The sequence below is a fragment of the Drosophila albomicans genome, chromosome 3 (assembly GCF_009650485.2).
Source record: "Drosophila albomicans strain 15112-1751.03 chromosome 3, ASM965048v2, whole genome shotgun sequence".
NCBI lineage: Eukaryota > Metazoa > Arthropoda > Insecta > Diptera > Drosophilidae > Drosophila > Drosophila albomicans.
Genome location: NC_047629.2, coordinates 23,724,109 through 23,751,805, shown reverse-complemented (window position 1 = coordinate 23,751,805; position 27,697 = coordinate 23,724,109). Strand labels below are relative to the sequence as shown.

General features: G+C 39.4%; 7 protein-coding genes across 12 annotated transcripts; 3 read left to right on the top strand and 4 right to left on the bottom strand.

Moving 5' to 3' along the window:
• The first annotated feature begins 244 nt into the window (after positions 1-244).
• Positions 245-912, top strand: LOC127565596 (uncharacterized). Its single transcript, XM_052004876.1, has 2 exons — positions 245-319; positions 389-912. Exons 1-2 carry the CDS (start codon positions 251-253, stop codon positions 872-874), a joined length of 555 nt encoding a protein of 184 aa, XP_051860836.1. The 5' UTR covers positions 245-250; the 3' UTR covers positions 875-912.
• Positions 913-2,482: 1,570 nt separating this feature from the next.
• LOC117570832 (ras guanine nucleotide exchange factor P) lies at positions 2,483-11,430 on the top strand. 2 transcript variants are annotated; one of them, XM_052004616.1, is made up of 7 exons: positions 2,483-2,678; positions 6,297-6,334; positions 6,698-7,161; positions 8,598-8,707; positions 8,772-9,489; positions 9,548-9,840; positions 9,905-11,430. In XM_052004616.1, exons 3-7 carry the CDS (start codon positions 6,831-6,833, stop codon positions 9,995-9,997), a joined length of 1,545 nt encoding a protein of 514 aa, XP_051860576.1. In that variant the 5' UTR covers positions 2,483-2,678; positions 6,297-6,334; positions 6,698-6,830; the 3' UTR covers positions 9,998-11,430. The 2 variants fall into 2 exon arrangements, with proteins under 2 accessions (XP_051860576.1, XP_034108595.1); XM_034252704.2 differs by having other exon boundaries at positions 6,677-7,161.
• Positions 11,431-11,454: 24 nt separating this feature from the next.
• On the bottom strand, positions 11,455-12,767 carry LOC117570836 (antigen 5 like allergen Cul n 1-like). Its single transcript, XM_034252711.2, has 5 exons — positions 12,625-12,767; positions 12,152-12,561; positions 11,883-11,987; positions 11,662-11,821; positions 11,455-11,601 (listed from the first exon to the last, which is right to left on the bottom strand). The coding sequence occupies exons 1-5, from the start codon at positions 12,745-12,747 to the stop codon at positions 11,548-11,550; spliced, it is 852 nt and encodes a 283-aa protein (XP_034108602.1). The 5' UTR covers positions 12,748-12,767; the 3' UTR covers positions 11,455-11,547.
• Positions 12,768-12,961: 194 nt separating this feature from the next.
• Positions 12,962-14,545, bottom strand: LOC117570839 (antigen 5 like allergen Cul n 1-like). Of its 2 annotated transcripts, none has more exons than XM_034252715.2 (5): positions 13,968-14,545; positions 13,503-13,912; positions 13,337-13,441; positions 13,113-13,272; positions 12,962-13,050 (listed from the first exon to the last, which is right to left on the bottom strand). In XM_034252715.2, exons 1-5 carry the CDS (start codon positions 14,091-14,093, stop codon positions 13,039-13,041), a joined length of 813 nt encoding a protein of 270 aa, XP_034108606.1. In that variant the 5' UTR covers positions 14,094-14,545; the 3' UTR covers positions 12,962-13,038. The 2 variants fall into 2 exon arrangements, with proteins under 2 accessions (XP_034108606.1, XP_034108607.1); XM_034252716.2 differs by having other exon boundaries at positions 13,572-13,912.
• A 375-nt stretch (positions 14,546-14,920) lies between these two features.
• Positions 14,921-23,288, bottom strand: LOC117570828 (protein tamozhennic). Of its 4 annotated transcripts, XM_034252700.2 has the most exons (7): positions 22,257-22,358; positions 22,053-22,199; positions 21,834-21,959; positions 18,567-18,740; positions 18,304-18,503; positions 16,878-18,230; positions 14,921-16,808 (listed from the first exon to the last, which is right to left on the bottom strand). In XM_034252700.2, the coding sequence occupies exons 4-7, from the start codon at positions 18,697-18,699 to the stop codon at positions 15,963-15,965; spliced, it is 2,532 nt and encodes an 843-aa protein (XP_034108591.1). In that variant the 5' UTR covers positions 18,700-18,740; positions 21,834-21,959; positions 22,053-22,199; positions 22,257-22,358; the 3' UTR covers positions 14,921-15,962. The 4 variants fall into 4 exon arrangements, with proteins under 4 accessions (XP_034108591.1, XP_051860574.1, XP_034108590.1 ...); XM_052004614.1 differs by having other exon boundaries at positions 21,834-22,199; XM_034252699.2 differs by lacking the exons at positions 21,834-21,959; positions 22,053-22,199; positions 22,257-22,358 and adding an exon at positions 23,159-23,288.
• On the top strand, positions 22,735-24,142 carry LOC117570834 (programmed cell death protein 2). Its single transcript, XM_034252707.2, has 3 exons — positions 22,735-23,117; positions 23,177-23,261; positions 23,329-24,142. The coding sequence occupies exons 1-3, from the start codon at positions 22,849-22,851 to the stop codon at positions 24,022-24,024; spliced, it is 1,050 nt and encodes a 349-aa protein (XP_034108598.1). The 5' UTR covers positions 22,735-22,848; the 3' UTR covers positions 24,025-24,142.
• On the bottom strand, positions 24,118-27,076 carry LOC117570829 (N-alpha-acetyltransferase 35, NatC auxiliary subunit homolog). The gene is made up of 5 exons (XM_034252702.2): positions 26,340-27,076; positions 25,710-26,286; positions 25,463-25,644; positions 24,360-25,406; positions 24,118-24,305 (listed from the first exon to the last, which is right to left on the bottom strand). The coding sequence occupies exons 1-5, from the start codon at positions 26,802-26,804 to the stop codon at positions 24,165-24,167; spliced, it is 2,412 nt and encodes an 803-aa protein (XP_034108593.1). The 5' UTR covers positions 26,805-27,076; the 3' UTR covers positions 24,118-24,164.
• Positions 27,077-27,697: the final 621 nt, after the last annotated feature.

The following is a 27,697-nucleotide window of genomic DNA, read 5'->3' as shown; positions in this document are numbered from 1 at the left end:
AAAAGTAATTGAAAATGCCCTTATCAGGTGTCTAAATTTAAGCAAACACAAACTTATTTGTTGCTATAAACGAGATCGTTATTAAATTTAATACACGCTTTGGGAGGTTCTGAATTATAATGAAATGTTAATAAGTTAATTAATAACAAAACAGACACGCAATTAACATAGTATTTATTGGCAGAATCATCGTGCATAAAAAGACCGTTTTATATTAATGTATTACCAGTATGTTTGAGAATAATTAAGCATGATGTACTTCAAAGCTGATATCTTTTATATGTTAATTTTCTGCCTGAGACCTATAAGTTGTGGCCGTGTAAGTTACAACATTTTTTTGTGTAGATTTTATTTATTTTATATTTATAAATAACTCGATGGAAATTAGGGTCAAACCTATGAAGTGACACAAATAGATACCATTGACATTCCTGGTAATCTGGTGGAAACATCATCTAGGATAATTGGTCGCGATTCCACTATCAATGGAACCTGGGAATTTCTGGAAGAAGTGAACGATGATGCTAAAATGGAAATAGGGATATTTGTTGATACGGCCAAAAATGGTGATTGGAAACCAAGGGCATTAAAGCCTCCTGTTCTGGGGGTGTGCACTTCTTTAAAGAGATATTTCAATTCATATATTAAAAAATCGTTCATAACTGGCGTAACTACAGATTTCGATTTTAAAAATGGTGATCTGTGCCCAGTACCCAAAGGAAAATCTTGGATAAAAAATGTAATACTAGACACCGATAAATGGATGAATGTAATGCCAACAGGATACGTCAAAGTGCAGATCTCCTTTACAAAGGATAATGTTTTTGGCGGAGCATTCGCTGTTATCGTTAATATCGAAAACAAGTCGTCATAATAACTTTTGTTTTGAAATGATAAAATATATAACGGATGCCGTGCAAATTAATTATTGCCTTTTGGAACTGTTCTACTTTTCGATTAATCACTTTTAAAAAACAGTTATTAAATATTTTCCTAATTATTTTAAATATCATAAATGCAAGTAAATCCAAAACTGGTGCTCGTATTGAAACAAATTGAATTCCACTTCCCGCTAAAAGACGTATTGCTGATCTTTGCAATAATAAAATCAAAGCCAGTGAGTAAGCATTAATGCAAGAGAAAAAGGATATTCATCACTTGTCGCAACTCTGTCAGAAGTTGTATACAAAATAAATACGTTAAAGGTAAGAATACATTTCAGTTGAAACATTTATATATACAGTTAAGTATAAATATTTGAATAAATTACAAAAAATTATTTTTATTTTAGATATGTGCAACAAAAAAAAGTATTACCAAGATTTTCCGATTTTGCATTTTGACTAGCTTTAAAAGCTACTTTCGTTTTTTGTGGAGCTCGGATAAAAATATGTCTTTGTACATCAATTAATGCAAATACGAACTTGTTTGTTTTTATAAACTTGATATATCAAATTTAAGGCACGCTTTGGGTGATTCTTGCGGAGACAAAAAGTTAATTGTAAAAAAAAGGAAACGTAATTAAAATAAGCTTTACCGCACGAGTTATCGTGTATAAATAGAGTTTTACATAAAAATACATTGTCAGTAAACTTGAAAATAACCAAGTCATGAAGTTCTTTAATGCCAATATTTTGTATATTCTAAGTTGCTGTTTGACACCCATAAGTTGTGGCAGTGTGAGTTTTAATAATTATTATAATAAATTTATTTTTAGTACATATGAATAAATATTTCGGCGAAGCAGGCTCAAACCTTTGAAGTGATGAAGTGACTGATACCATAGATTTTCCAGGTAATTTATTGAAGATAGTTGGACACAATTCTGTCGTCAATGGAAGCTGGACTGTTCTGAAAGAGGTGAACGATAATATAAAAATGAAAGTAGAGGTTTTTACAGATACGGCTAAAAATGGAGAATGTAAACCAATTGCTATGTCACTACCCGTTATGGGGGCGTTTAAAACCCTAAATCGATATTATGAAAGGTTTATTAAAGATTCATTTGAAACTAAATACAGAATTCGATTTTAAAAAGGGCCATATGTGTCCAGCACATAAGGTTGAATATTAGTTCAAAAATATATTACTAAATAGTGACAAATGGTTGAAAATATAGTGCCATCAAGATATATGAAAATTCGGGTCAATGGATTTTGTGATTGATATCCAAAATAAGCCCTTCTAATAATATAGCTTCTTTTGTAATTATTAAATACATAAGATTATAACTTAGAAATTTAAAAAGCTCTTTCTTAATTTAATCACGCGAATATGCTAGACAAAGCATGGAGCAAAAGAATTTCAAGTGCAAAGCATGAAACGAAGAAAAACATTGGCTCTGAAATGCCGGAAGCTCGACAAGCGCATGCGCTGTGCTTTCGCTAAGCTCATCGCAAACCAAAAGCTTTTCACTGCCAAGAGTGACAGGACAATAAAAAGCTTCCGTCCAACCAAAACTTTGCACAGTCTTTGTCAGATTTCAAGTGAATTCACGCAATGGAAAAAATGGTTTGCGAAATGCACATATAATTGAAGTTGAAGCTTAGAAAAGAAACACAACAGTGCTCTATTTGAGATAAACAATTTCTTTATAAACAATTTTTAATCTCAATTGACAATTGAGTTTGAAAATAGACAAAGAAGAGAATTGCAGCAGAAGAACATCGTGTCACAAGGTACGTATCAAAATTTGCAGGACAATTGCATTCGCGTCAAGGTTGTGTCATGTGTGTGCTTTTCGATTTTTCATACCGCTCTCAAAATGTCAGACAATGGCAGCTGAAGCTGAAACTGAACCCACAGGACACAAACAGACCCACAAGAGATGATACAAGTGCGAGTGCGAGAGAATGTGAATATGTGAATTCAAGTATGTGAATGTTGAATTCTGAATGGTGAATGGCGAATGCTGTTGAGTAGTAGTGAATGGCGCACAAGGCTACAAGCACAATAACTAAATTGATAGCTCCACGACGTGAATGGCTGGGCACCCCTGACTAATTCATGGTCATTCACTTGATGTTTACTCAATTAGATATCAGTTTTCTAGGGAACAGGACCCATCAACTGTTGTCCCTGTTGTTCCAACCCCTGTCTCTCGCTCTCTCGTTCTCTCTCTCTGTCTCAATCTCTCACACCACGTCAATTATTTGTTTGCTTGCGGTTTCTCTTACTGCGTCGTGTTAATTTCACTTCAATATGTGCGCTGTCCTGCCCATTCCGACCCCACTCGACTTGATTCCCTATCTTACCGCGTCACCTCGCTACCTCCCTGTAGTGCCCTGTGTGCTTCATCCTGTTGATGACGCCATGCCAAGCTAAACTTGGCCGTTCCATCATCATTCGCAACGAACTTTGAGCCATAGGACACTCAGGACACTTGTTCGTCTATTTATTTAACGACGAAATGATATCAGGCGCAAACAAATGAAATTCTCGTTTGTATAATTGTCCAGGCTACTGGCAAGAGTCTTTCTCTTCACCTGGCCAGACCTTTATTTACCTTGGCCCCCAAAAACGTGGCTTTAACTCCACACAATTCCGTGGCCATTTCCATTTTAAATATGCCGAGCACAACATCAATTTTATTGCATGCAACAGTTGACTCAGTTTCTTTTATGACCAATGCCATCATTTTGATTTTATGACATTTATTTATATGAAACTGTCAACTTTAAAGTCACTCCGCAATGTACTTATTAAAATTGCAATATCTTCTTCTGGGCCACAAAACCCATCAGCTTATTGCCACAATTGTGGCTTCAAACGTCAGACGAATTTTGTAAGCTATGCTTCCTGATGTGCATAAATTGATTGCCCCTGCTGTGCAATGACTTTTCCGAATGACTGTCAATTCATGCAATACCTGAGCTAGACAGTTTCGAACTGATGCAATATTTATCCATTAGAAATTGATTGTTCTTATATTGAAATTTAAACTTGGTAACCAGTACAACCGCAGAAATCATTTGAGGAAATCCCCAAATTATTGCAATAATCTTAGATGCTGCAAAATCATTTATATTTAATCTACCCTTAAATCTTTAACTCTATTATATAGCCACCTATACATAGATTCCTTATATAATAGGATAAGAATATCATTTGGCTGTCATATAATAATCGTTTGAATAGCGAAACTTCCAGAATAAAGTTTGCTGAGACTAACTAGATAAATCTATTAGACTAATCACTCAATATTAATATTTAATAAGAACGTAGTTCCTTGAGATTATTATACCTTTTTGCATTTAAACCCTGCAGAAAAGAGTCTTTTGATTCCTCGCGAGCATTACTGCAATTCTTTTAATTTCGCAACTCGGGCCCTTGTACTGACAGCCGCAGGCAATCCATACAGTCTCTATAGCTATAATAATAAACTACTTTGCCATGCAGTTCATGCATGATATATGGTTTTAGTTGTGACCTAGTTGATGTGGTGTATTAATAACTTAAGCCAGACCCGAAACGGTAAGATGTAACATAGTCAGGCAAGGTTGATCCGCTGGAGCTGTGTTAGCTGTCCGACTAAATTTAGAGGAAGTCACTAAGGTAGCTACAGAATGAAACTCATGGTCAAGGAACAAACTGTTGCAGTACATAAAATACAACAAACTGAGCAAACAAGGTAATCTGTTGTTGTTGAACCATGGGTTGCGGTGGCTGCTGCAACAAGCAATCAGTGTGTGTGGGGGCAATGGAGCTGCCGCACGTGCCACATCAATCCCATCTGCAATTCAAATGGCAAATGCGTGGGCTTATCAATGCGTATGCCGAGCACGGGTTTTATAGTATATATAGCATGTTGCACGGGCTTTCCGTACGGAATGACAAGCTCAGGAATTGATTGCGTATACAGATGAGTGTGACTTATGAAAATACAAACAAACAAGCAAACAAACAGACAGACAGCCGGATATATAAACGAATTTCAAATCACAATCATTTTCTGCATGCATTCAATCAATCGAGGTATGAGTGTGTGTGTTTGTAAACTGTTTGTTAAGTCAATACCAATTAGAATTTATTGTCTGCAAATATGCCAACATTTTTGAATATATGTACATAGCATGTATGAATATGTTCTGTTAATATATAGATCAGGCTCTCAAGTCAACAATCACCTGCCAACTGCCAAAGGTAATCACAGAGTGCCCCTCCACCTCACCCTCTCACTCTTTGGCCTGTTGACTTCCTTTCAGCAGCATAATAATAAGCAGGTCCACATAGAGAGCGCAGCGCAGCAGCTTTGAGTTGAGCTGTAAGCGTTAAGTGGCTTTTGTGTAATCTGCATGACAATAAGGCAAACACGTAGGCTAGATGCCCGGTACACTGAGGGAAATTGATAATCTTAGAGTAAACTTAAATTTATTCAGCTTAATGTATTCAAAAACTAATAATAAACTTCACTTTATTTGTTTATAAATGAAGGGAGTATAAAAAAATGAGTTGCAATATTAGATTGACAAAAAACAATATCTAAAACAAAATATAAACCTAAATCTAAGATTTAATGTATTCAAAACATTTTAATAGACTACTATTTTCATTTCTAAATGTCAAGGGCATAAGAAATAGTTCTACTTTATAATATGATTGAATTTTACGTATTTATTATTTACATATTTTAAATTAAAGTCTTAAATATTCGATTAAATAATTTGGTTACAGTATAACATATGAATAATAGAGAATTCAGTTAATTGCATACCAAGGAATTACACTAGTGTTTTCTCTGTGTGTAGAAGAAGTGTTGCTTGGAAGGAAGTGCTGTAAAGCAGGAGCCTACTTAAAAAAACAGCGCAAGTGCGCGCCAAATTTTGCTAGCAAAATGAAAAAATACAAAAAAAAACTATAAATATTACAGGTGAATGTAGGGTTTGTGAATGAGTGCGTGTGTGTGTGCAAGGACATGTAGTCAAAACGCAGGCAATTAATAAGCATAAACTTATGTGCAGTTTGTACGGGGCGTATGAGTAATGTGGAGCGTGGCACGTGCCGTTTGTAATGGGGAACGCGTGGCAACACAAAGTGAGGCATTTACACGTGTGCGTTATCAGTGTGTGTGCGTCTGAGAGTGTGTCTGTGAGTGTGTTTGCGCTGTCAATTTGCGTATTTATAACTGCGATATTCACATTAATCATTCGCCGTCCACGTGGATTAAAGATGAACTCCATTGATTATCATCGCAACGCAACGAAAATTAATTTGCCAATGAATCAATTACAAGCTGACGCAAAATACCTGCAAATATATTTTAAAAATTCATACATTTTGTTTTTGTTTGTTTGCAGCTCACTTTGTGTCTGGCAATTGACGAATTATTCGACAGGTAAACTTAGAGACAGCTTCTTTTTTTTTTTTTTCTTCTTTTGTTCACATATAAATTTGCATGCAATCAAAACGAAAATAAAGTAAATATTGAAATGAATTATCGATTTGCTGTAAGAAAGTGGAAAATTTAGGTGTTGAATTTGTCACCTGTTCGAATATAATTCATGTGGTATCTGCAGAATAAACCTCTATCGTAATTTTTGGCTAACTCTCTCTTTCAACATTCTAAATCTATTTATCTCTCTTTCTCTATCATTGTACACCAATTCTATGCCTCTCGTTCTCTCTCTATCTATTTTAACAACTTTCCTTGCATCACTGTTGTCCAAACTTGCTATAGATATAAATTTCAAATACAAAGCAAAAGATAATAGAAACCCCCCAACGGTGCCCATGTAAACGCAAACGAGATCATAAGAAAACCCCCCCGAAGAAAACTCGAAAGTCTACAAGTATTGAGAGCATTCCAACCGAGGAAAGTCCTTGAGGTCCTGATGGCACCCTTTAAGCTAAAGTTTCGCATGGGAGGCTCGCGCAGCACGAGCACATCGCAAGAGCATGATCCGGATCCGACTGTGAATGAGGCGCTTTTGGGCACACAGCAGCAGCAACAGCAGCAGGAACAGGAGCAACAGCAGCAACTACAAGAACAACAACAGCAACAGCAGCAGCATCAACAGCAGCAACAACAGCAGGCAGTTGGTGCCAGCAGCTCGACAATTGATTCAGTGGATTGCAACAGTCTCGGCTCAATGAGCGAACGGAAGCTCTTGCTTCCTCCGAATCCCAGTAAGGCTGCCATCAATTCCAACAGCTTGCGTATGGGTAAGGATACGCTACAACCATTAACATCGTTCATTAAGCCCACTCACACACACTCAGATACACATACAACGCTTTGTTTATCCTCTAATTGGTGTCTTTTAACTGCATGACTGACTACGCTTCAATCTCGAAGCCCCATTATAGTACAATACATAACACTACTACGCCGAGTTTATTCGTATTGCCTGTCAATTGTGTTTCAACAACTTGGAAATCCCTTTTTTCCCTTTGTCTTAAGATGCACAATGCATGACCCAAATAAACATCGCAATCACTTTGCCTTTACCTCTTTCAACGCCTTTCTCCTCCCCAATGATTTCTTACACTTGCAGAATTTAGTTAAACCTGTAAAATCTACAATTGCAGTACTCCACCTATTACACAAATTACTAATTTTAGTTCGTGTATACTTTTTACATACTTAGCTTAGCAATAGTACATTTCACTTTCTTTCCTCTATTTACCTATGATACGAACATATTTATTTTAGTTCGGCATCCATTTTGCCGAATATCCTTATTTCATTATTTTTCGTCTAACTGATATATTTACTCTTCATTGTTCATTATTTTATTGATCCACATCTTACTGCTTTATCACTTTCACTGATCTTCATCTTATATCTTCATATAATATTTCGCAGTTCTATTTCGGACTCATACATATTTAAATGATCAATCACACACCGTTACACCTCAGTCAATTTTTATGTTCAAATCTTTATCTCATCTTTCTAACCAAAGTACGTGATATGTATTACATCTGTTTCATATCTCTTTATTCTATGTCTACAATTCAATATGAGTTTCCCTGTTTTCCATTTCGCTATTTCGCCTAACCTATACTAACTTATGATCCCATTTCCTTTCACAACTATTTTATTATTTCATTATAGCCAGAATGCATTCCATGTATTCTCACACTGCTCCATTTCAATCTGTTTGTCAACTTGTTGTTTCATGTCTGAGATTCGATTTGAGCTCTTCAGTTTTTCCCATCCGCTGTTTTGCCTTACCGCAACTAATTTCATGTTTCATTATAATCAAAACTCTCTCTATGTATCATCTCACTATTCCATCTCAGCCTGTTCCGCATCTCATTGTTTTATATTTAGAATTCAATTTGAGTGTCCCATTTCTCTATTCCGTCTTACATAGACCTAAACCTAAGATCCCAAACCCTGTGAGTAATTTAATGCAGCAGAGCTTGAGGTTAATATAATTTTCACCTAGTTTGCAGGCAAGAGAATATAAGATGAGTGTATGCACAGCACATTTGCATGACTGCACATCCCGCGGCAATCTCCCTCCCTCTTGTACACTCCCACTTTCCCCCCCACTGCTCCTTCAACGCAGGAAAATGGATTAATAAACATGTACATACGCGCAATTTGTATATTCGATACTCTAAAGCCAGCCATATATGTGCTCTTGCAGGCTATGTTAATCCGAGTCGCACATCGACGTGCATCAACGAAGCACCCGCGGACAGCAGCAACAACCTGCCGACAACACCGCCCCCGACATACGAGTATGTGTTAGAGGAGGTAAGAAGGGCTTGTTGTTGTTTACTTCCTATGTGGTATCCTAATTAATGCATTGACACAACAGAATACGCGACTCTCGCAGCATCGTCAGCTGTCGTCAGAGCACAGCGCCACACCGAATCAGAACAGTCGTCGCAGCTCGGCGAATAGTTCGCGACAGAGCGCTGCCCTGGAGCAGCTAACCCTCAATGATCGGAGGAACAGCAACAGCAACAGCGACAGCGATATTGATCTTAACATTGACATCGACAGCATTGATAGCAACGATATTTGCAACGATCCCGATTGCCAGCAGAACTATAACAACAGCAATTGTGGCGGCAATCGACGACGCAACAACAATTGCAGCAGCAATAACAGCAGCAGCAACGGCAGCAACAACAACCAACATCACAACAATAACAACATCAGCCACAACAACAACGAAGGTGAACAAGTGGAGGTGGACGAGGAAGAGCTGCATCAACTGCAGCAGCATCATCAGCAGTCGGAACACATCATTGAGGGCGTCACCGAGCTGGAGCTGCACAGCGACGACAACGAGGAGAGCACGCTGAGCGTCAACGAGTTTCTGCTCGAGACCGAAATGGCTGCTGCTCGTGCGAAGGCGTATGCCGCGTGTGGCGATGCCGGCAACGATGGCCAGCAACCCTGCATCGACGAGCAGTGCACTCAGTGCAGCGAGCGTGCAGGATCCGAGGAGGATGGCGGTGAGCCATCCACAAGTAATGCGGCACGACACAATTTCTACGATCCACTCCTCAATCGATATGGCAATGAATGTAAGTGGAAAGTAATCTCCGATCGCCGATGACATTCACATTTATGCTCACCTTTCAGCTGGCTGCTCCAATGGCTCGGGGACGGGCAACAGCAATGGGCAATCGTGCAATGAATCCTGTTGTGCCTCGGGCTCGTTGTCCGGCTCAGTTGCATCGCGTCGTGGACGTCGCCAACAGCTGCAGCAACAGCAGGAACAAAACTGTCTGCTCACTCCAGAGATGATGAGCAACAAGACATCAAAGGAGATCTACAAGGATCTCGCCAAGCAGTGGGGCATCACCTGCAAAATGTCCGAGAGCTGCCGTTGCATGGACTGTCAGAGCCATTACTTCGATTGCGACTACGACGATGTAAGTGCTGGAATTTTAATTGACTTTATTTTTTTTAATGAATTTTCTTATCTGTTCTCGCCAGAACGAACATCAGAAGACGGATGGCGGATTGGGAGCGGGCACGCCCATGTTTATTAGCGAGGTAATGCACGGATCTGGATGTCAGATATTGTAAATGGATTTTGGAACAGTTGTTGTCGTCTGATTTTTGTTTTCTACAAATGGGGTATGAAAAGATTGCTGAACAATTGTTATATGTAAATGCAAATGTTTTCTAGAAAAGCCAAAAAGAAATGCTATATATAGAGTATTAAAAGAATCTTGATTATCGTGGCATTGGATTCAACATAATCGTAATCGTATTTCGACGTTATTTGCACAAATTGTTTGCACAATGCACACAAAATAAAATGAAGTAGAAATAATGTTGCACTGCGTCTTAGGTCGGAATACTTGATGGATCTGCGGGAAATAGATTAATGAATTGCATTCAAAATAGTCATTCAAATGGGCTTTAAAATATAACAAATCGAAACGAAATGGAAACACTAAATAGATATCACGCTAACTTATCTGGCGTCAACTTATGAATAATTTTCTATGGGATATCAAATTAAATTTAATTTGAAAATCGAAAACGAAAAAATGATTGAAATTTTTATAAATAAGCCCACCTTGCAGATGAAAATTTGATATATCCTTAAATGTGTTCCATTTTTGAGGGTCGAAACTCATAAGAAAAGAAAGTAAGCAACTTGATTTGTAGCTGATCTTAAGAAACTAAAATCAATTCTCCCCAAAAATTATTAATATTGTAAACCCCCATTTGAAATCCGAGCTTTTCATAACAAAAAAGAAAGATTGCATTATAAATTGAACAAATTGTCAAATTAATATGAAATATCGAAAATGAAATTTGTATGTATTTTTCTATAACATAAAGAGAACTAACTATTATTATATAGATATGGCCTATGTGTTGAAGAAAATGTAATGGTAGAGGCTTACGATTCAAGTACATCTATCTAGAGAAACTTAACCGTATAGTAGTTTAAGCAACGTGACAATGAGGACAGTGAGCACTTTTGTGCTGGGAAATGGAACAAAATTTTAGATTGTATTAGAAAAGTCTAGGCTCCCCCCAATTAATGCGATACAAAGTTAACCTTTATTACAAATAATACTGATATTACAAAAATGCGAATGTATTTAGTCTGATATTCGATTATTGATTTTTTTAAGAGAATGTGAATATTTTATGGTTTTGATTCTTCTGTTAAAAGCAGTGAGGCATTTAGAACCTAATCCTAACATAAGCACGATCCAAAACTATACTATAAACTGTGTATGTTCCATACTGTCTTAAGAAAGCGGGTTTCATTCGCATCTCAGAATTAGAACTGGACTAGTACTCGCGCAGTTATCGAATATAACGAATATGTATTTGTTTATAGTAATCGTAAAATATAACAAAAAAAAACACATGAAACAGAAACATAAAAACCGACTAAGTCTGTTAGCCGTTAGTTGATATTGATATTGATTAGTAAATATTTTTGCTTATGTATCAATCGAACTAGACGAAATTATAAATTCAAACATTATACATACAATATAATATAATAAATGATATACAAAAAACGATAATTTTAATAGGTTTTGGGAAAGGGATGTGTATATGTAACATATAGTACACATTATAAAACATATAGAAAATTATGTAGATTAATACTTCTGAATACGACCTTGAAGTTTTTTATCTTGTACGTCACTAAGCGTCTGAAAACAGATGGGAATATCTATAGTTTCGATTGAATTTATTTCAAATTCTCGATTTACCTCGGCAAATATTTCTCCATTGTTACTGCAAAGATTCGAATATTCCTCACTGGGCAATGTCTTCCAAATATTGCATCTGCTGGCCGATTCTCCCGTCTTATATACATATGAATTAGCCATGTTGGTAAAGTCGTAATGACAGGTCAAAAAATGACAGTAGCTGCGGATGGCATAACAAAAGATTTGAGTTCAAAATATTTCTATATATGCATTTCACAAACCCCTTTCTCGTCTCCTTCTCGCAATTGGTCGCTGCAACCAAGGCGCAGCCCACACGCGAAACACGATCACTTACAATAACCGTAAAATGACCAACATCATAGTGCCTGAAAAATCGGAAGATATAACCATATTTAAAGTATAGATAAAATTAAAAGTGATCGATCCCAAATTGCTTTTGTGGTTACATTATGTTTGTAAGCAGCAAAATATATATTTTAACCATATTTTCTCGATTCTATATGCAGAGTGTGGTTATGTGGACGCTTACTTGGTGGCATCGAAGCTGTTGATGAGCTCATCGGGCTCTTCGGCGTCCAAGTACTCGTCAAACATGGCCTGGAGTGTGAGATCCAAAATATCGTTAAGCTGACGACGTCCAGTGCTGGCAAAAACGAGACCCAAGCATTCGCCAGCAAAGGGAAACCGGAGAACGGAACGACATACCGAATGCTTAAACGACACAGTTGATGCATGCAAGCGCGCCGTGTAAGCGAGCTCCTCATCCCAGACAAGCATTCGCATCCGGCTAGCGGGCTTGAAGGTCTTGTTGCTAACAGTTTTAAGAGAACCTCCGGCGAGCTTATTGCGATATGAATTGTGATAGCGTAAAATAGTGTTACGCAATTTGAGCGTATCTGGCACAAGTCCTACGAATTTCGCCTTCTCATGCAGTGGATGCTGAAAGACAATCAGTGTAAAACAGAGAAAAGGAATGAAGTTTCATATTTTTTTGTAGCTTACCAGATCTCCTATTCGACAGATGAAATGCTTCATGTTATTCACATCGCAATAGTGTGAATTATTATAGCAATAGTTGTAAGAATAAACCAGCTGCAGCAATGACAGCAAAAATAATAGATACATTACACTTTTTTAAAATTTAGAACAAGTTTAAAAAACAAGAAGCAAAGTAAAAATGATAGTAAACATAAAAAAAATTAATTTTTCAGTTTTGACGAATTATTCAAAGGTAAAAAAATAGGTTAAATATCACTTACAGCTTTTTAATTAGGCAGCTATTTTCTCGCAGATTTCAAAAACACTTTGAAAAGATTTTTAATAACAAATAACATAATCATTAAAGAACCGAAAAATTATTTTTTATTAAAAACTTAAAAATATTCATAAAATATAAAATTGTTTGAGATTCACTTTTCATTTGCGTTCCTGGGAATTTAAAACAGTAAATAGTTATTTGTAGACACCTATAAGAATTATTGTATACGCACTACGGGAAATATTTTGCCGGTGTTGCGACAAAGATTTCTGAAGGAATTACTGGGTCTTGACTCCCAGTCCGAACAGTTGCTGGTTGGCTCTCCCGTCTTATAAGTAAAGGATCTAGACACCATAATAAAATCGAAGTGGCAGGTTATAAGATAGCAATACCTATGCGAGGGCACACAAGAATTACGTATAGGTGATATGCAATAATAATACGCAAATTATATACCCGGATTTATAGTTGAGCATGCAATCAGTAGCAACCACAATGGCACAACCCACGCGAGAAACGCGATCGCTGATAAGAATTGTAAATGGGCTCAAATGCAAGTCTCTGAAATAAATAAAAATTACAACATTAATTACATTATTACTGATGAATGATAGTGCTTTACTGTGGCACGCGAAAAAAACTAATTAGCTGCTCCGGATCCTCGACCCTGAAATATGCCTCAAACATAAACCTGATTGTTTTATCCATAATATTTTTAATGCTTCTACGCTTTGAAATTGGTCGCACGATCCCAATGCACTCGCCGGCGTAAGGAAACCGCAAAACAGATCGACACAGCGAGTGCTTAAAAGACACCGTTTCGGCGTGTAATCGCGCCGTGTAAGCGAGTTCAACATCCCAGATCAATTCACGCATCCGACAAGCCGGCGGAAAGGTCTTGTTGTACAACGTAATCAGAGTGCCACTAGCGACTTCATTGCGATATTTATTGTAATACGACAGGATAATCTTACGCAGACGTAGCGTATTCGGAATGGTGCCCACATACTTGGTCTTGTTCAAATACGGTTGCTGGAGAACATTGTTTCGATGTTAAGACCCATTCACAATGAATCGACAAACTTACGTGCTTCTCGCAGATGAAGTGCTTCTCACCAACCAAATCACAAAGATGCGTCGAGTTGTGGCAATAATTGTAAGCGCTGCAAATTTGCAGCAGCATCAGGAGCAACATACATGCCAGTAGTCTCATCGATAAACCGTTTAACTCTGTATTTTAAAAGGATTTAAAAATGAAATTTTAATAAAATACGATCAAATTTTGAAAAAGGATTCAAAGACATTTGTTTTATTCCATTTTGTTTATAATTTGTTGTATATTTCTTTTCAGTTTTCTTTTTATATTATGAAAATTCAAAATTCTTTTAGTTTTTTCTTCGTTTTGGTATTGAGAATTATTATTATTTATTGCTGGGATTTGTAGGAAGAGTTTTTGCCTATAAATTCATTATGTTTATGCTTTGTTTTATTAGTATGCAATATATAATTTGTATGTAAATTGTTTTAAACATTTGGTTTTTAGTTAGTATTAATATTAGTATATTAGCAAAGTCGAAAAGTCGAATTTTTTTAACTGTTGATTGTTTTCGTTTTGGTTTCTGTTTCTTTTTTTTTGTTTTCAACTGATACAATTTGAACTACTCGTAGGATCAATAAATTAATAACAAATTAAGCAACATGTAAACAAAAGGTACGTTTATCATTCATCATCTTGTTCAAGTTCTCGTATGTAAAAAAATATTCTGCTTATTCAGTTTATTCAGGATTTTATTATTTAACATCATTTCATGATTCCATTATTATTTTTTATTCAATTGCAACAACAATAACAAATAAAGATATTTCACGGTTTTCATAGCGTTGGGTGTGTCTTGTGGGTGTGGCATGGTGGGCGGGGCAAAAAATAATACAACTTAAAAAATCGCTGTGGCATTACACAAGTACTTATATACATTATAGAAAGGGTCGGCGTATTTTGTCTGTGTGAATGCTGTTAATTTAGTTAGTAGATGTCTCTCACTCTTATTGCATAATATATATAGTATATAAGTTTTTTTTTTTTGTATATGTATTAAAGGAGCTGCTAATAAAATATAAGTTTAAAAATTGTCAGTACTACTTTGCTTTACATTTTTCATACGGTTGCAGAGGGAGTCCTTTGTTTTAGTTATTCGATTTGTTGAAATATTTTCAAAGAAGCTTCCTTCGCTCTGCAAGAGTATTTAAACTTCGACATGCCGAAGTTATATATATTATGTTTTTGCTTGTATTTCTGTTTACGTTTCGTTTAGCTCGATCTTTGCGTTCAAGTTGAATTGAGTTGAGTTTATGTTGTGTCTGCATGTAGTAAAGGTATTTATGAAAAGTTATTATAAACTATGAATGTATACATATATATGCATAGTAAATATATAATTTTTGCTTCGCCCGTATATGCATATATACGCATATGTGTACTCTCTATATATTGTATGTATGTATATATATTCATGTATATAAGTATTATAAATGTAACCACAAAAATTCACAAGTACTCTCATGCATTCCCAGCTCACACAAGTCTATATATATGCATATATATACTATTTGTTTATTAAAACTAATTAGTAACACATACATACATCATACGTCTTATATACCAGGTGTAGGCACATCATTTGCAACAAAAGCGACGCCCACAACAAATGGAAACAAGTCTACAATCTAATTAAAGCATTTTTGTGTACACGAGTCGTAACTGAAACTTGCCACTTAAACTAAACTTAATCACTATATTACTATAACATATGTATGCAACTATGTCTGTACAAATGCAGGTCTTGAAGAAGAATGAGAGGAGGTCGGGATACAAGACTATAAGACTAGTGAACCTTCATTCTATGTATATCAACATGCACACACAGTTCTAAATGACAATTTCGTATAAAAAATAGATATCTATACATACATATATTATAAACATATATATATAGATGTACATGTATGTAGGGTATATTCAAACTCTATACTGTGTTTATATCACGTAGAGTAAAATTTTAACTAATCATCATTTTCTTGGGTGCTAGACACAGGTGGATGAGGCATGCTGTGATACATTCGCCGCGGCCTCCATATTAAAATCCTTGCTGTGCGAGCACATCGCGCAGACGCGTGTAGTGTCAGGATTCAGAAACGTGCAGAAGCGACAACTCCATTCATTTGGACTGGTCACAATCAGTTGCGTGGACACAGGTGGCGGTTGTTTAGCCACAGCGCCAGTTGAGTTCTTTCGATTTCGACCAGCTGAGGTTTTTGCTATGGCGCCCGTGTGTGTCTCCACTCTAGAGCCAGTTGTTCGATTGTCAATTGTAGCTGTTTTTAATGCAGATTTCACTTTCTTCACACCCGCGATGCTGCTGTTGGGAGCTGGTGTTGGAGGCGGCGCGTGTACAGCTCGTACTTCACGTTTCTTCTCCAATGCTCGTGACTTTTCCACATTGACCGTTTGACTGTGCGCCTCAGGGCGTCGCTTTTCGACGCTAGCAGCGGTCGGGGAGTGTCCTCCATTAGCTAGTGTCAGTGCGTCGAGGTCCAAGCTCTGCATCAGCAAATCGTCACGATCGCCCAGATCCTTGTTGTCAAGATTCTTAAACACATAGTTCCAGGCCTCGTAGCTGCCAAGACCATCCTGTTCTTTGGGGTTTAGTGGCGGCGACGCGCTGTTTACAAATGTAAACTCATCCAAACTGGGCGATTCATAGCTGGTAGTTGTTGTATCGGAGATGTTCAGATCACGATCTCGCTGATGTTGGTGTTGTTGATGATGATGATAATGGGCATCCACTGGTGCTGCTATTGCGCCAGCTGTCAGACTAATACGCTCCCTCAATTCCTTGTGCGTCGCTTTGCGATTATTGTCCAGGGGATCCTGCAAATGCATAACGAATTATTAATGCGTATTATAACCGATATATACTCCAATCTATATCAGACTTACAATGAGTTGATCATGATGCCGCTGAGGCCTGTCTAATGTTGATGATTCCGCCGCTTCACGCTGTGCACGAATGCGGCTGCTTTTGGGCATGGGCTGGGCATAGACGCACATATCCGGCAGATGCTGTGGCGGCTGTGGCAGCGTCGTTGGCAAGTCGTAGTTGCCACCGGTGTAGACCGATGGTTGCGCATACATACCGCTATTCATGCCATGCTTGCTTGACTGAATGCGCGGTATACTCGCTTGTTGACCATAACGCGGTTCGTACTGACGTGGATCGCTGAAATCATGTTGCATCAGCTGCGCATGCTCATTGAACGCAATCAGATGGTCATCCGGCGGATATGTGCTCTGTCTGTGCTGCATGGCAGCCACATTAGCTGAGTGTCGATTACTCTGTGGAGCAACTGGCACATGAGTGCCATAATATCCACAACTATGCGGCACAGCTGAGGCCGTTGTTGGTTTGCCAATGCTGGCATACATATTGCTACTATTGTGGTCTGCATTCGCGTAGCCATCGTTTGGCGTGTCATATTGTGCGTTCAGTTGGCTAGAGATGTTGTACGGCAACGGAATGCGATTGCCGGGTGCGTTGTAGCCACCCGTAACGGCTGCATACGATGCGGTGCTGCCCATGCTTAGACCATCTAAGCAATCGTAGGGCACCTCATACAGATGGGGATTCAAATGAGGATGCGGATGTGAATGCGAATGCTGATGCTGCACGCTGCAATCCTTGGGATGCTGATCAAATGAATGGCGATGCGGCAACAGTGCATGCGGCTCCTGATAATGCTCCAAGCTACGTGAATGCGTCATCAATGCGGCCGACGGCTGCTGGTACATGCAACTGAGATTCGTGGGCGGGACTGACTGATGCAGTGCACAAGCATTGCGATTACTATTGCCATGTCCGCGTAGCATCGTTTGCTTTTCCGTGACGCAATTTTCACAGCGATTACGAGTCACATTGCTGTACGTGTTCTCCAAATTGATGAGGTCCTGATGCTGCTGCTGTTGCTGTTTTTGCTCTCTGCGCATAAGTTTCTCGCCTATATCCTTGATGGCCTGGGACGCGTTGCAGATGTGGCTTTCACGATAATGGAAAATCTCCTTCCAAGTGCAATTTAAGCCGGTGGACTGAAGACTAGCATAAATCCGTTTCATAATTTGGCACTCCACATAGGCGGTCATGGCATCGCGTGCCACATTTGCAACCTGGTCCGGACAAATTGGTCCCTCCAACACAAAAGTATCCTCGGCACTGCGACGATAGCCCATGGCCAGAAATAGCTTATCGGCATCCAACAAATTGGACTCCACTTCATGCTGATACGAGCCAGAATAAGTCTAGAAAATGCAATAGAAATTTTTGAATATCTTGGTTGGCCAAATAAACTACTATCCATGTGCTAAACTTTACCTTCAGTTCGCGAAATTCTTTACGCCACGGTTTGGTGTACAGATTGCTGGCATACTGGCTGATGGCCTCGAAGCCAATGATTGCTCGCTGGCCCGTAAACTCATTCAAATCGCAGACGGTTCGGCGCAGTACTTGCCCCGTTTCCGGCAAAAAGAATTTGCGATCGTGCGACACCACGCTAAGAAAGTTCTTCAGGCAATCTGTAAAAAATAGACGCCATATTAGCAAAGTTGAGAAGATCTTTGGATGGAGAACGTGCTTACATTCCAGATTTTTACGATCCTTCAGCTTCTGGTCACCCAAGTCGGCGTCAAGATACTTCCAGTGCAAGTTCAGTATGTCTTCATAAAGTTCTGTCCAGGGTAAATAGTCCGACATGTTGGCGTGGCGTGACATGCAGCAACACCAAGGACTCTCATTCAATGCAAGTGTGGCTCCTGCAAAAGAGAGGTGAGAAGAGAGATGAGATGAGATGAGATAAGATGGGTAATAAATGTATTCAAGGCTGCATCTTCGAATCACTTTATCGATTTTTGGAAACATTGTTCCAACTACAGCGATGACAATTACAACGACAAACACACATACATTCATGCATGCAAAGAAGGCAATTTGCCCATTCAAGAGCATTCCAAGAGAGTGTGAGGGGGCCAGAGACTGCCGAAATAGCAAACAACTAGGCTGGCATATGAATCAGCCGTATAGAACACACCACCATCCGGCATGACGCATATTTCGCTATCAGACCTCAGTGGACACATACACAGAAACGCCTGAGTGATAGAGTAAGTGTATGTGCTCGTATATTCAACAGTGAACTGATAGAGTAAACATTAAGACAGCTGCAGTTAGTTGACAATGCTTGACGCTGAAATACCCGCTATAAATACAAAAGAATATTAATTGCGGTATGATTTGATCTGATTTTCTCCCGATTTAATTTACACAGGCTGATCCTGAAAATATGAATTTATATTTGTACAACACACACATTTCGAGTGCACACTAAGTTATAAGATCCGTTAACCCTTTATACATATAACGGGTATAACAATGGCAGCATGTTTGTTAGTTGCTTTAGCCGTCGTCAACAGCCGCATCGATAATGACTGTTAGTTAATACTTATCAGAGCCATTGATGTGCCTACCCCCCTCCACATCATCACTTCAGGATAGGCATCAGCTGAGGACGAACCGGCATACACATGCATATACATACATACATATGTACATAGACTAAAGCAATTGACTCCAAGCAACTATAACAACTGCAATCAATAAAGAATATGTACACATATTGTATGCTTACAGCGTAATTGTTAATATGAATCACAATCACAATAATTTATGGCTAAAGTGGATCGATTTCTGCATAAAACTGAATCGTATAATAAGTTGTTCAACAGCTTAACAAAAGTATTCCACTATTATCTTTGCGAATTTACTGAATGTCATCTAGCTGATTCATTCAGAAGCTGTTTTTTTCGAATTTTGTACTTTCCCCGAAATACATACCCTCTTCTTTAACAATAAAATGTTTTTAGCTGGTATATTTCGGTGCTTTTAGCGAACCAGTGTGACCAACTGCCACTCGTGAAATATGGCAGGCGAATCAATGAAATTAACAACATTAATTATATATCGCTAAAGAAAATAATGAAAACAGAAAAATAATTTCGTAAATTTAAGTCAAGTGTATTTGCTGGCCATGATATCAGCTGATTGTATTGCAAGCTCTTTTAAGCTGCTTGAAAGCTGCTAACTGTTTTTAAAAGTTTATTAGTCACAGTACAGAACAACGATCTGCATACATACAAACACACACACACATTTTATTAATTTCAGCGTCTCGGCCATTTGCTTTGCTCGTAAAACTGGCGCACGCTGCATTTTGTTGTTTTGTTAAATTCAATTTAAAGCTCTGATGACTGGACCAACTGTCAGTGCTGTGTGTGTGTGTGTGAATGTGTGTGTGTGGGGGGGGGGGGGGATGTTGAGAACGTGGGATGGGATTATAAACCTTGGCGGAATCTTATTAGCCGTCCTGCTTTAAGGGATTTTCTTGACAAAAGCGCAGAAAAACAACACAACCGATTTTTAAAGGTAATGAGAACGACAAAATGGCGGAAGAAGCTTTTGTTCTTTATGTACAGAACGGCTTACCAGTGGAATTCTTTTAATTAAATGAAGCCAGTTGAACAGTCATTGGACTACGCACTGCAAAGCATCTCAAAGTTTTCTGTACATTTAATAAGCTGTAGACAACATAACAAAAAAGTAAAACAATAGCAACTTTTAATTTACATATGTACATATTTTATGGGGTTAACCAGTGAGTGCAGCGGGTAATGGGGAGTGCAGATAGAAAGCTGCATGTAACGTGAGATGGGTAAAAAATCAACAACAACAAACTGAAAGCTATATAGAAAGTGACCGGTTTAAGGCCGACATAGACAACAAGAAGAAGTGAGACGACGAATATAAAGGTGTAAAAGCACGTCAACAACTGCAACAGCAGCAAAGCAAAGTAAAAGCAGAAGTAGAAAACAAAAGCCTTTGAAGTTGTATATACAGTAAAGCCCAGTGAAGCCGCTGGAAACTCAGAGCAACAATAATAAAGAGAACGAGCACAGCAGCACAAGAAAAAAAATCAATAAAAACTAAATGAAGTGCAAAACGAGTACAAAACAACAAAAGCAATACTACCTACACACTTATACACACTCAGCTTGATCAGTGCAAAAGCCTGCTAGTCACGTACAAGCTTCAATTGCGACTCACATGCTTTATCGCGCTCTTAGCGGTAGCCTAAGCTTTTGAGAATTCATAGCGCTGTGCACTGTGCAGCTAAACACAAGAAAGTAACAACAACGTCTTATACTCATTTTTATGGAGTGGGGTAGGGAGTACTAACAAGGCAATCTTGAACTGCGCCGTTTACCGTAGGCTGAAGTTGTTATTGTTTTTGTTATACTGTTATTTCCACATGCTAACGTAAATGAATGTTAATTAAAGAGTCCCCATTGACATTGACGGCATTTACACATCAAATCATGGCTACTTGCGTAAATTATACAGAAATCACGTTCAAATTACATTTGCAGTTGAGAACGTTGAGAATATTGGTCATTTATTGATTTTGGCACTAAGAGCCGTTATACACATACATACATACATACATATATCCAGTATTCATTTGTGTGTGGCCTTAACTTGCATCGTAAGTGGTTTGTGCTTCAATCTATGTAGTTGGCGGCGCAACAGTTTAAAGCAGTTTTCTCTTGGCAAGGTGACAAAAATCGAGTCTCCCTGTCCCTGTCCCCTATATTAATAGTGTTCACAACCGGCAAAAAGTTATGCGGCAGGGTGTTCTAATTCTTATTTTCAGCCTATCGTTTGCTTTACTAAATTTAGCAAGACACACACACACACTATGCATCACACATACACATACATACACGCAAACACTAGGGCAAACGCAAGACAAAAAGCTTATCCACACAAACACAATTCACCGGAAATAAACTTACAGAAATTCCTGCTCATCGCTGTTGCTGCTATTGTTGTGGTTGTTATTGCTGTTTTTTTTGTTATGGTTTTTGCTGCAAAGTTTGTTAATGCTCTGCATCTGCATCGCTGTTAAGTCAACACTCGTTCTGTCGAATTTAATACGATTTTTAGTTGGCGTGGGTGGTTAAAACGACTATTTTTAGCACAGTTGCCGACCTTTTTGGTCGTTTTCGACTTACGTACGAACGAACGAACTGAAGAAAACAGCGAATGAACGAAATGCTTCCGCTTGTTGTTATTGTTTCAATGACAGCAGCAGCAGCTGCAGATTTATCGATAGCAATAGCCTATTCATTGGCTTTATGCATCAATTTCACAAACATTCACTAAAATTGCAAAAGGCATTACTTATTTAAAAAAAATTTTGTATTTACATTACACACCTTTACGTATTATTTACTATGCGCTTCGTTGCGGTCAGAGGTGTAGAAACAACATCGATGCCGACATATCGATGTAAATGTTTTTTATTTTTAAGAAATAAGCTTAAAAGCTATGTTGAGGTGTGACCGCCAGCGAAAATTTCAAAATATACGGTTTTACGCCGATGAGAAATACCAAGTAACAGAAATCCCAATAACTTTCACCTGCTAACTCTATATTAAAATTATGGTATATTTAAAAAAAAAATGCGCTTAATTTTAAATAACTTTTTTAATTTAGCTTTTCAACAATTCCAAAATACTTTTTCCCGCCGTACGAACATTTTAATAACAAAAATACAGTAAACTTATTTTAACCCGTTTAATGCGTAACACGAGAAGCAAATATTTTTTCCTTAAAAAATAACTCACCTAATTGTGCTATATCGCAGAGAAAATTTACATTAGTTTGGGAGCACCAAAAATTCAATTTGAATTTATCGATTGCAATTTCGAAAAACAGCTACAGGGACCGGAAATGGAATATTCTAGTGCGCCTTGGTAATTTTTGAAATTCCTACTACGGTTACACTGACAAAAACGTAAACACGGCATGGCTGTTGATCTAGGATTTGCGGAGGAATCCTCCAATACTGCTTGGCTAAGTAATCGCTACTTTCCCAGCAAGCTGGGTGGACAGCCCGCTTGGCTAGAGCTGGAAGTGCTGCCCACCACAACGCAGCTGCAATGCAACAAGTGTCAAGCACAAAAAGCATTCCTTTGCCAACTTTACGCAGCTTTCGAGGATGATTTCAACTTCCACCGCAGCATTTACGTGTTTGTGTGTCGTAATGCCGGTTGCCAAGAAGCGAACAAAGCAGAGTGTGTAGTTTTAACTAATAGAAAGTAAAGGTAATGCTTACGATTCATGTATTCTACAGGAACTTCACAGTACTGCGCTCTCAACTGCCCTTGAAAAACAAATTCTACTCGGAAGAGGAACCTTCGGAAGATGGCGATCCTTTGGTAAGTACCAAAATTTATAGAATAATATAGAACTGTACTTACATACTGGTTGTCATTAATCACCTAGCCTGCCATTCCGAGTCCAAAGAAACTGTGCGCTGCTTGCGGCTGCTTTGCTCCCCACACCTGCAGCCGCTGCAAGAGTGTCAACTATTGCTCTGGCGGTCATCAGCGTGCCCATTGGAAGCAGCACAAACCGAATTGTGCTGCTGGCAAACCAGATATAGTTGGGGATACGCTGCCTGCAATTGTTTTTCCTGAATATGAAATCGTTATGGAGCCTGAACCAGCAATCGAAGCAGTTGACAAAGACGAAGAAGAATGTCTGGCCGAATACGCTGAACTCTCAGCTAGCGGGAAGACGGGTGAACTTAAGGACGTATCCGAGAATGAATTGGATAAGTACTTTGGAAATGCAGAAGCCAGCGAAGATAAAGCATTCAAAGAGTTTAGAAAGCAAACCGCAGCTGAGCCGGAGCAAATTGTACGCTATAAGCGCAGTGGCGAACCTCTATGGATATCTGACGTTGAGTCCACAATTGGGGCTCAGTTACAGGCTATGCCCAATTGCCGACATTGCCAGGGATCGCTGCAGTTTGAGTTTCAAATAATGCCACAAATGCTGGTGTTGCTCAAGGATGACAGCTTGGATTGGGGCGTGATTGCAGTTTACAGCTGTGCAAAGAGTTGCCCGATTGATGGCTATGTGGAGGAGCATGTCGTTAAGCAGGACATTGTAGCACCTCCTGCTGATGAGACGTGAATCTTCCAGCTGCTGCTACGCATACAAATCAATTTTATTTGTATATGACGAAACAAAGTAAAAGAAAAAATACAGTACGTCGACAGTTAATGATTGGGAGCGATATGATGAACACGAATTACAGAGAGACTTGTTTGCTGCTATTTCAGTTTTATGATGGGGAAATAGGTGTGCTTCGAGAAATCGAATTCCGGCTGACGTTTCAGTTCCTTTTGATGACCGCGAGCCAACACATTCATGACCACAAAGTTGGTGCGCGCTATTTGCAGCAGATCCAGAATCTAAAAATATACCCACATTAGTAATAGAACAATTGGGGAATTTTAATGACTTACCTCCTGTTCGGGGTTCTGTATGCTTTCGAGTACATTGCGCGCTTGATCGAAATGTTTGGCGGCCACGCTGTACAATTCTTCGACGCTGCTGAGCATCATGTGGTCTCGTATGCTCTTGAATTCCGCATAGGAAACGGGCGGCGGGCTAGTCAGAGGCACGAAAGGAGCAAACCGACGGTTGTAGCGTATCTCCTCGTTGTCAAACTTGGACATAGGCAGACGCACACGCCCGTCTTTGGTCAGTGCGCCCATTGCCTTGTACATACCGCCGCACAAACTGAGCAGAGCATGATAGTAGATAATCTCCTGGCGATATGGACGCTGTTGTTTCTTGTTCTTCTTAGGCTTGGCCGCTTTGCGATTCTTGCCACCAGCGCCTCCGCCTCCACCATTCACCTGCAGCTTGCTCTGATGCTCGGCGTACTCCTCTTGGGCCAGGAGAATGTTCTCGGTGCGTGTGAGCGCCGATACTAGGAAGCCCACAAGAAACTCATAGGGGTACCAATAAATGTAGAGAAACTCGTGAACAGCATACAATTCCAACTCGAATCCCGACATCAAATAAATGAGCATGGCACGGAAACAATTGTACAGCACCCAAGTAGAGAAATGCGTACTGTGTTTGAGTGCTGTTGCATGCAGTTCATTGCCCTCCATGGCGCGTTCGTTGGCGAGCTGATTCATCAGCGAGTCCAAACGCACGGCGTCTACCTGCAGGGGGTCGAAGTTCTCAATCAAGTGTGCCAACTTATCGCGTTGGCGGGCACGGTTAAAGCCGCACAGCCGAATGAATTGATTAAACGTGTTCATGTTGGTGCAATAGCGAAAGAAGGTTTCCAAATGCTGCTGCACCTTGGGATCACTGGCCACGGGATGCTTCAAATTCAGCACGGGTGGTGAATTGAAAGCCTGCACCGAGTGCCTCAAAAAGCGTTTCATTGACTGTTTGCCATGGGCCAAGCGAATACTCGAGCTAAATAGGTTTTGGAGCACGCTACGCGAGAGGATGCAGTGCCCCGACTTGCGACTGTATTCGATAAAGAAGTTCTGCAAAAGACAAGAAATATGTAGTATAAAGAGTTTGATAGTCGGCTGCTGCTTACGAGGGCAGAATAGTAATCCTTGTGACGTATCACTTTGCAGGCGTACTTAAATCGTGCGACCATTTCCTCTAGAAACTGATAGCTGGCTGGGCGCTCACGTATCTTGATGCTGCGCGGAAACGTTGGCGGCTGGCTGCGATCATGTATGCGCGGCGAGAAGCCCATGGGATTGGGTGCCTCAGCTGCACCAAAGAAGAAATAATCAAACACACAAACTTATATAATATAATAATTAATGTATACTTACAACCCTCCACAGGCTGTGTACCGCGCTCGATGGTGCGCTTGATCAGCGGGAGCAACTCGGAGGCCACATTCAGGTTCTTGTAAATCTCATTAACAGCCTCTTCGGCGCTCTCAGCACTTGCCATCAACTCCACCTGGTAGATGGCTTGGAAGAGATGCCGCATAAAGCGTAATCTATGCACCACAGCCATTAGATTCTGATCCTCTGCCGGTGGCAACTTCTTGCACTTGCGGACTAGCTCATCCTCCACGTCCTTCAACTGCCCGGCAATCGTGGCGGGTTGTGCCTTTTCCGCTCCCAGCAGCGCCGAATTGCCGTACAATTGAAAGTCTTCCTCCTCATTAACGGCCGCTAAGATAATAATATTCTTGATGACCACAATAAGATTGCGCACAGCAATGCAAAAGACGCGCAGCGCCTTATCCTGTATCTGAGATGGAGCATGCAGATACAAGCAGGTAAAGAGCACCTGATCCATGGAGTTGCCCTCGAGCCAAGAAACCAAGCAGGCAAACAGTGCATCAAAGACACCAATCAGTTCCGCCGGCTCCAAGGCATCTAACTTAATAGCTCCCATCTACGAAAAGCCAAAAGTTAGACAATTATATTACGAGGCATCTTCAAACATACCGCAACGGCTGCCTCGAAGGAAGGCGGTGGTAAATCGAACTTATCAAAGCCCATGCCCACGTCCATCTTAGGATCCATAATCTCTATAGCCGACATGGCCTCGAACAAGCCAAAGAGCATATCCTGTGCCAGTTCACCGGGCAGCAGCTCGGCACACGCCTCGTGGAACTCTTGGGTCACATCAACCCAGCCATGAATGGGATATTGTGTAATGTCCTCGGCGGCGCTACCGCCACGCATGGCACGCTGCACCTCCGGATCGTTGAAACCACATTCGCTGACACTCCACTCGTCTTGTTCACTAATGCTATTGCCCTCCCGCTCCCGTTCCAAGTCCCTTGACTCTGATTTCGTTCGCATTGCAGAAACTGTGGCAGCAGCAGCGGCTGCAGCTGCGGCGGCGGCTGCTGCCGCGGCAGTGGCTGCCTGAAAGTCCGTAGGCTGCTCCGTCGTAATGCCTTGCATTATCCCTTGTGATGAGTAATTGTTTTTGTTATTATTCTTTTATTTTATTTCTGGAGCAATTCTTGTATGATTTTGACGTTCATCCAATACTTGTGGCAGTGCTGTAAAACACATTAAACATTGCACAGCCCTCGACCAAAAAAAGTGTGGCAGCGCTGCGTGTGCTTGGCGCCAAACTCGCAACAAATTGAATTGGGCTCTAAATTGAAAATCTAATGTAATATTAAATTATTTGTGTAATACGAAATTTGGAGGCAATCATGTTTTGTTTCAATTTTCTGTCGGCAACAGATTAAGTGTTTTCTTTGATAAACATGCAAAAATGTTAAATGTCATAAACATATGTTGCATTTAACAAAATAGTGGCAACGCGACGTACGTTGGGCGCTAAACAATTACAATTTAAATTTCGTTCAATATCAAAATGCTATAGTAGACAGTTAAAAATTCTATATCATAACAAATTGTGATGCAATCATGTTTACTATTGACTTTCTGCCATCATCATCAGAAAATATGCGATAATATGACACTTTATTTTAGCATTTCTTATTAATTAAGTAAATTATTTAATGAATTGACAATACAGCAGTTTTATCACATTTCTGCTGACTCCAGTTAACTGGTGAACTGTTACTTCCCGCTGTTCGCTCAATGATAAGAAATAAGCAATGAATGACAAACATGCGTTCGTTGTTTCTATTTGCTCACTATTATTCTTATCGCAGTTGTTATATGTATGTATATTTACATTGCTGTTGTTGAGGCAATTGCACTCATTATTTTAGATTCAAATACGAAAAGAGTAAACCGTTGTCTTATCAACAGCCCTCAACCGTTATCGGTCGTGCTTCAGTTTTGAGTGGAAATGAAAAGCTCGCTCAGCTCGTCGT

Coding starts and splice junctions, on each gene's coding strand:
- LOC117570828 (XM_034252699.2), bottom strand. Junction 18,504..18,566: donor GGATCGTAAAAATCTGGAAT/GTAAGCACGTTC, acceptor TATTTTTTACAG/ATTGCCTGAAGAACTTTCTT. Junction 18,231..18,303: donor AAGAATTTCGCGAACTGAAG/GTAAAGTTTAGC, acceptor TGCATTTTCTAG/ACTTATTCTGGCTCGTATCA.
- LOC117570836 (XM_034252711.2), bottom strand. CDS start 12,747: ATGTATCTATTATTTTTGCTGTCATTGCTGCAGCTGGTTTATTCTTAC. Junction 12,562..12,624: donor TCTGTCGAATAGGAGATCTG/GTAAGCTACAAA, acceptor ATTGTCTTTCAG/CATCCACTGCATGAGAAGGC. Junction 11,988..12,151: donor AACAGCTTCGATGCCACCAA/GTAAGCGTCCAC, acceptor CCGATTTTTCAG/GCACTATGATGTTGGTCATT.
- LOC127565596 (XM_052004876.1), top strand. CDS start 251: ATGATGTACTTCAAAGCTGATATCTTTTATATGTTAATTTTCTGCCTG. Junction 320..388: donor GACCTATAAGTTGTGGCCGT/GTAAGTTACAAC, acceptor GATGGAAATTAG/GGTCAAACCTATGAAGTGAC.
- LOC117570834 (XM_034252707.2), top strand. CDS start 22,849: ATGGCTGTTGATCTAGGATTTGCGGAGGAATCCTCCAATACTGCTTGG. Junction 23,118..23,176: donor CAAGAAGCGAACAAAGCAGA/GTGTGTAGTTTT, acceptor TGTATTCTACAG/GAACTTCACAGTACTGCGCT. Junction 23,262..23,328: donor CGGAAGATGGCGATCCTTTG/GTAAGTACCAAA, acceptor TTAATCACCTAG/CCTGCCATTCCGAGTCCAAA.
- LOC117570832 (XM_052004616.1), top strand. CDS start 6,831: ATGGCACCCTTTAAGCTAAAGTTTCGCATGGGAGGCTCGCGCAGCACG. Junction 8,708..8,771: donor ACGAGTATGTGTTAGAGGAG/GTAAGAAGGGCT, acceptor TTGACACAACAG/AATACGCGACTCTCGCAGCA. Junction 9,490..9,547: donor CAATCGATATGGCAATGAAT/GTAAGTGGAAAG, acceptor CTCACCTTTCAG/CTGGCTGCTCCAATGGCTCG.
- LOC117570829 (XM_034252702.2), bottom strand. CDS start 26,804: ATGCAAGGCATTACGACGGAGCAGCCTACGGACTTTCAGGCAGCCACT. Junction 25,407..25,462: donor AGGATTACTATTCTGCCCTC/GTAAGCAGCAGC, acceptor TGTCTTTTGCAG/AACTTCTTTATCGAATACAG. Junction 24,306..24,359: donor TACAGAACCCCGAACAGGAG/GTAAGTCATTAA, acceptor GTATATTTTTAG/ATTCTGGATCTGCTGCAAAT.
- LOC117570839 (XM_034252715.2), bottom strand. CDS start 14,093: ATGAGACTACTGGCATGTATGTTGCTCCTGATGCTGCTGCAAATTTGC. Junction 13,442..13,502: donor AGTTTTTTTCGCGTGCCACA/GTAAAGCACTAT, acceptor TATTTATTTCAG/AGACTTGCATTTGAGCCCAT. Junction 13,273..13,336: donor ATGCTCAACTATAAATCCGG/GTATATAATTTG, acceptor GCCCTCGCATAG/GTATTGCTATCTTATAACCT.